Below are 6106 nucleotides of genomic sequence, written 5' to 3'. Positions count from 1 at the left end.
CTTCCAGAGGCCCTGGCTGCTCCAGCGCTGTGACCCTCACTCATGTCGCTCCATCTCCAGTGTCTAGCTCCAGCATCATCGCCCTCTTACCTACTCTTCCAACACTCTCTTTCCCGCCTCGGGGCACTCTCTATTCCCTGTGCCTGGATTGCCCTCCCCGCGAAGCCAGCTCAAATTTTGCCACCTCAGGTAGGCCCTCCCTGAATCCCCTGGCCAAGAGACACCCCATCCCATCACCCTATTTTTTTCCTTTTGACCCCATAGCGCTGGCGGAGATCCTCTAGCCCGTGGATACGAGGGAGGTGTCATGGCACCATCGAGATGGGACAGGCGGCGGGGATCACCGTCCACCTGCCCCGCCCCACCCGCACCCCGACCGTGCAGCAGCGCGGCTCCCCCGCCCGTTCTCCGCATCCCCCGCCCGCCCTTCCCAGGCTGCCTCGCTCGGGTGACGTCAGCGACCCGGTCCCCGCCGCCGCCGCTGCATCCTCGGTGCCTGCCAGGAGCCGGCGTCCCCCGAGCCCCTCGCTCCGGGCACGGCCATGGCTTTGGTCTCACTGATGCCGCCGCTGCTGCTGCTGCTGTTGCTGCAGCCTCCACCTGCCATCCCCGCTCCGCCCGCCCGCGACCCCTTCGCCCCGCAGCTCGGGGATACGCAGAGCTGCCAGCTGCGGTGCCGCGACCGCTATCCTGGTCCGCAGCTCTCGCAGGTGAAGCGCTTGCGGCGACAGCCAGAGGAGCGGCGATCTCTCCGGTGGGGGAGGGGCTGGGGATGCGGTTCCCTCCGTTGCGAGCGCGAGATAGGGGTTCCTCCGAGCGGGAAGGAGTCGGAAATGGGGGTTCAACAATGGAGGTGGGTCCATCTGGTGAGGGAGGGACTGGGGTCCTTTCTATCGAGGTCGGGGGTCCCTCCGAAGGAGATGGGGGTTGTTCCTCCCGCGGGGGAAGGACGGGGGGGGGGTCCCTCTGTCCCTCTGATGGGGGAGGGTTTGGAGATGCGAATCCCTCCGATGAATGCGGAGTTGGGGGGGGTCCTTCCAAGGAAGGAAAGGAAAGGGGATCGAGCCTTCTTAGGCCACCTCGCCGGCTCTGGCTGTGCACTGCTGCGCAAAGACCCTCGGGGCGCCCATCCCCCACCTCCCTCAGGTCTGATAATCCTTTCCTCCTCCTCCTTCCCCTCCTCCTCTTTCTCTTTTCCTCCTCCTCTTCCTCCTCCTTTCCACAACCTCTTCCCTACCCTCCCCAAGAGCGAGCTACCAGCCCCCATTCACATCCTCACCCACCAGCTGGATCTCCATTTTCCCAGGCCAGAAGAGATGACAAACCTCCTCCTCTTACCTCCTCCCTCCTTCCTCAGGCCTGAGAATTCCCCTCAATCTCTGTCTTCCTCCCGTGAAGCCTTGGCGTGGGGTAGGGTGGGGAGGGAGAAGCATTTCTCTCCAACTCATCCATTTTACAATCATTGCCCAAATCCAGTGTCCTCCACCGTCTGTTCCCCTCTCCTTTCCTCAGCGCTAAGAAGCCCTACTAATATTAGCCTTCCCCTCCCCGCCTCAATCACTCTGGATCTGGGCAGTGGTGGGGGGTGAGGGGGAAGGGAGGAGGAGGGAGAGAACAACAAATCTTCTATCTCCTGCTCTGAGCCTGTGCTTCCAGTGCAAACCTCCCACTACCCCTCCCCCTGGCCTGAACCCCATGTCCCCTCTCCCAGGCAGAGCTGGAGGAGGGGGACCCTTCTGAGTCCCCCAATGAGTATGACAGGGCTGTCCTGATCAGTGCTTGTGAGCGCGGCTGCCGCCTCTTCTCCATCTGCCGATTTGTGGCAAGGAGCTCCAAGCCTAACGCCACCCAGACTGAGTGTGAAGCAGGTGAGGGCCAGGGGCAGTGGGGGGTGGGGTGGGGTGTGTGTGTGGTGTAGTGGCCAGGGTGGGACGAGGTGGCCTGGGAAGGGTCACTCCCTAGTCACCCCTCCTGCCACCCCCAGCGTGTGTGGAGGCCTATGTGAAGGAGACAGAGCAGCAGGCCTGCAGCGAGGGCTGCTGGAGTCAGAACCCGGAGCCGGAGCCTGAACCTGAGCCTGAACCAGAACAGAAGGTGGGCAGCCTCCCACTTGTGGCCCTGGGAACATCCCCCGTCCTTTCTCTCCTCCCTGAATCCGCACTCATGTCTTGAGTCTCCCAGGCTCTGTCATCCATTCTGGGCTTACTAGGGATTCTCGATGGAGTCTTGTCTTGCCTCAAGCCTCAGTAATCATCTCTGTGATATGAGAAGGACCCTCCCCTCCCACCACCGTACAAGGAGTAAATGGCAGAAAACAGCTCGGGCTTATCAGTCATTGGTCCTGGTCCAGGCCCCAAAACAGCCTATCTCAAATTCCTCATGCCACCTAGAGGCACCTGGGACAGTGCAAGTCACTCTCATTTCATGCCCACAAAGGAACTGCCCAAGGTCACATAGTTAGGGCTGGGCAAGACCTAGGATTTAAGGCTGTGAGCATGCCTCACCTCACCCATCTTCAGTGTTATCAGAGCTAACTTTGTTGAGCCCCTACTGTATGCCAGGTGCTGGTCTAAGCACTTTCCTTTTGGTGAACAGGTGGTCACTGTCATGGGGGGGGGGACCCTCAGAACTGAGTTTCAGGGAGGAGCTACTTACTCCCCTACCCCAGGGAGAGATAACTGCTCACTCATCACGTCCATGAGTGAGTCTAGGAAACACTGTGTTAGGGGAAACTAAGGCACAGGAAACCACTTATCACAGCCAGAGACCCCTGAACTAAGATTGCCCAGAAAGCTCCTCACCTTCACCCATTTTCCTCCACCCACTCCAGGCCTTCATTGTTCGCAAAAGCACGCTGTACTATATCATTCCTTCCTGTTCTGAATTCTCTCCTGATGCTGTCAGAATAAGAGTGAGGATGTGCAATTTTTAATAACAGCAGCTACCATGTATTACACATTGGTGCTGTGCCATCGTTTAACTGAACTCTCATAACAACCCCACGATGGAAGAGAATCATCCCCATTTTAGGGCTCAGAGAGGGCAATCCCCTTCTCCAAGGGCAACAGCAAGCCAAATACCACGTTCATGGCATCAAGCCCCAATGCCCCAAACCACTTAGCAAATTCCGGTCCCAGTGAACTCTCTCAGCTCACTCCCCTACCTTGGTGACATGTCTATGGCTTGGGTCTCCCCTTGGCAGAGAAAGGTCCTGGAAGCTCCAAGTGGAGCTCTTTCGCTCTTGGACTTGTTTTCCACCCTCTGCAATGACCTTGTCAACTCAGCCCAAGGCTTTGTCTCCTCCACCTGGACGTACTACCTGCAGACCGACAACGGGAAGGTGGTGGTGTTCCAGGTGAGGGGTCTGGCCGGGGCGATGCCAGTGCGGTAGGTGGGTGGTCGGGTTAAGAAGGTGGGATGCATTGGCTGTTGGCTCATGGGATGCAAAGTCCTCGGGTGATCAATGTTTGGACCCAGCTAGATTCAGGGCTTCACTGTCTCACTCCCCTCTTGAGTCCGCCTCCCTTTGTGGTGGTTGTAGTCCCAGGAAAGCTCTTCCCCCCTGATGGTAGATGCCAGAGGGCTAGGGTATAACATCTCTGAAGTTTTAACTCGATGGAGACTTACTCTGATTGGCCCTGGCTGGGTCATGTGACCATCTCTCATCCAATCCCCGTGATTCTATTGACCTAGGTAGCGTTCCTACTTCAGGAGCTAAAGGATTGGGTCTGCATTGGGATGCCTGCAGCAGCAGGGAACCACAGCTCCCACAGAAGGGTTCCCTCGGCATCGTGGAACTATGTGTCAGCTGGGCATGGGACAATGTAACCTAGAGGGGACACAGAGATGTGCTTCCCAGGGCCAAGGTGGTGCCTTTCTAAATGGCTCTTCTGTGCTGTCTTGTTCCCAACCCAGACCCAGCCTGTGGTAGAGAGCCTGGGGCACGAGGGAGCCCGTCTGCAACGAGTAGAGGTGACCTGGCGGGGATCCCACCCTGAGGCCTTGGAGGTGCACGTGGGTAAGGTCCAAGGCAAGACCAATGTTCCTTCCACAGGTAGCTCCACTGCCATAAGGAATCCTAGTGGCAAATGAACCCTGGGATTTCATCTCTCAACTCTTAGGGTTCCTTGGTCCATCTTCCAGGGTTCTATGATCCATCTCCCATGATTCTGTGGTCTGTTTCCCAGGATTCCACAGTCCATCTCCAGGGTTCTGTGATTCTTCTCCTGGGGATTCAAAATCCCTCTCCCAGGCTTCCCAGGTCTACCTCCAAAGGTTCCATGGTCTGTCTCCCAGGGTTTTGTGATTCATCTTCTTAGGTTCTGTGGTCCAACTCCTAGGGCTCCCCGGTGCCATGGTCAATTTCCTAGGATGCCACGGTCCATTTCCCAGGGTTCTGATCTCTTCCAGGACTCCGTGCCACATTGCCTTAGGTCCTGGTCTCCTTTCTCCTCTCCTGGCTGCAATGGTCTCTTGGGGAAGGCCTGGGGGCCACTAAGAGATGACCTGTCTCTCAGACCCCGTAGGCCCCTTGGACAAGGTAAGGAAGGCCAAGATTCGAGTCAAGACCAGCAGTAAGGCCAAGGTGGAATCTGATGAGCTGCAGGACAACGACTTCCTCAGTTGCATGTCCCGGTGGGTGGCAGGGCCCTGGGTGGGGGGATGGGAGTGTAGCTGGAGGGGAAGGTCTCCCAAAGCCCACTGGAACCGCTGAGCCTGCCTTCTGGGCTGGTCAGGCGCTCGGGGCTCCCTCGCTGGATCCTGGCCTGCTGCCTCTTCCTTTCCGTGCTGGTGATGCTGTGGCTGAGCTGCTCCACACTGGTGACCGCACCTGGCCAGCACCTCAAGTTCCAGGTGGGTGGGACCTGGTGAAGGGGTGGGAGAAGGGCCGCTCCTTGGCCCTGAATTGGGCTGCCTGCTCTCCCCAGGCGACAAGATCCCCTGACTCCTTGTGTGACACTGGGCAACTTGCTCTACTTCCTTATCAAGTTGGGGGTGGGTAATGCCAGTCCTTAGCTGGGGTGACCTGAGATCGGGGTAGGAAGGAACCTTGGCAGGGTGGGGGCTCAGTAGCCCTCCTTCCCTCCCTCTTCCTCCCCCTGCAGCCCCTGACCCTGGAGCAGCACAAGGGCTTCATGGTAGAGCCAGACTGGCCCCTCTATCCTCCCCCGTCGCATGCCTTTGGGGACAGCCCCCCACCCTACAAGCTGAAGCTGGACCTGACCAAGCTGTAGGTCTTGATTGGCCCGTGCATCGCCCAGTGCAGGGGCTCCTTGGGCCTCGTTTGTCCTGTGCCCAGGAGTCCAAGTCAGGGTAGGACCATCCTTGGGCTCCTCCACTCCCCCATCCTTCTTCTTTCTCCAGTCCCACTCCTTGCCCCTCTGAGTCCTGGGATCGCCATGCCCCCATAGGGCGGGGGGGGGGCGGGATCTGGCCTTGGTCCCTCCTTGCTCCCCCCTTCCCCAGAGCTTTCTACTTTTGCCTTCTATCTTGTAGCTTCTTGAGTATCCAATCCCCAGTTCTGTGCTTCCTCCCTCCCGCCTCCTTTCTCCCTTGGAGGGTGGGGGCTGAGGGCACAGGGGAACCACCCTGTGCTAGGGCACCCTCCTTTCCCCCACCTCACCTCCAGAGATCCAGTCCTAAGAGAAGAGGCCCCTGCGAGAGTTGGTGGTGGGCAGGTCGAAGCTGGGAGGGTGGCTGAGGCTGGGTTTGCAACATGGGGGTCGGGAGGAATAAACCATGTATATAAAAGATATTTTGGACTGAGCCTACTTCTGTTTATCTTTCCATCTGCCCTTGGGAGAAGAGCCTGAGCATGGTTATGGCCCCAGTCCACTTGGCCCTTTCTGAGTTGGGGACCGCCCTGGGAACTCTCCGTGGCTTCAGAAAGGACAGCGCCTCTGCTGCTGCCCAACCTGCACCACACTTCTGACTAGGGAGGTCCCCGGAAAAGTGGCCTTTGTTACCTGCTTGGGCCGGATGGGTCGGTACCCCTTCTTGCCTCCCTTTTGGGGTCCCTCCTCTGAAATGCACAGGTTGAATCTTAGGAGGATGTTTGGTTAATGTTGCCGGCATCTGGCTTCCACCCCCCTTTCTTTCAGACGTG

The 6106-nt window shown here is 58.3% G+C and overlaps 1 protein-coding gene across 1 annotated transcript; it reads left to right on the top strand.

Moving 5' to 3' along the window:
• Window positions 1-440: 440 nt before the first annotated feature.
• TMEM59L (transmembrane protein 59 like) lies at window positions 441-5755 on the top strand. The gene is made up of 8 exons (XM_004760930.3): window positions 441-710; window positions 1712-1868; window positions 1985-2094; window positions 3203-3355; window positions 3916-4018; window positions 4518-4635; window positions 4737-4854; window positions 5106-5755. The coding sequence occupies exons 1-8, from the start codon at window positions 543-545 to the stop codon at window positions 5232-5234; spliced, it is 1056 nt and encodes a 351-aa protein (XP_004760987.1). The 5' UTR covers window positions 441-542; the 3' UTR covers window positions 5235-5755.
• Window positions 5756-6106: the final 351 nt, after the last annotated feature.

This window comes from Mustela putorius, unplaced genomic scaffold, assembly GCF_011764305.1.
Source record: "Mustela putorius furo isolate JIRA1106 unplaced genomic scaffold, ASM1176430v1.1 tig00000095_pilon_pilon_pilon, whole genome shotgun sequence".
Taxonomy (NCBI): Eukaryota; Metazoa; Chordata; class Mammalia; order Carnivora; family Mustelidae; genus Mustela; species Mustela putorius.
This window is presented reverse-complemented; position numbering and strand designations above follow the sequence as displayed.

Coding starts and splice junctions, on each gene's coding strand:
- TMEM59L (XM_004760930.3), top strand. CDS start 543: ATGGCTTTGGTCTCACTGATGCCGCCGCTGCTGCTGCTGCTGTTGCTG. Junction 2,095..3,202: donor AGCCTGAACCAGAACAGAAG/GTGGGCAGCCTC, acceptor TCCCCTTGGCAG/AGAAAGGTCCTGGAAGCTCC. Junction 4,855..5,105: donor GCCAGCACCTCAAGTTCCAG/GTGGGTGGGACC, acceptor CTCCCCCTGCAG/CCCCTGACCCTGGAGCAGCA.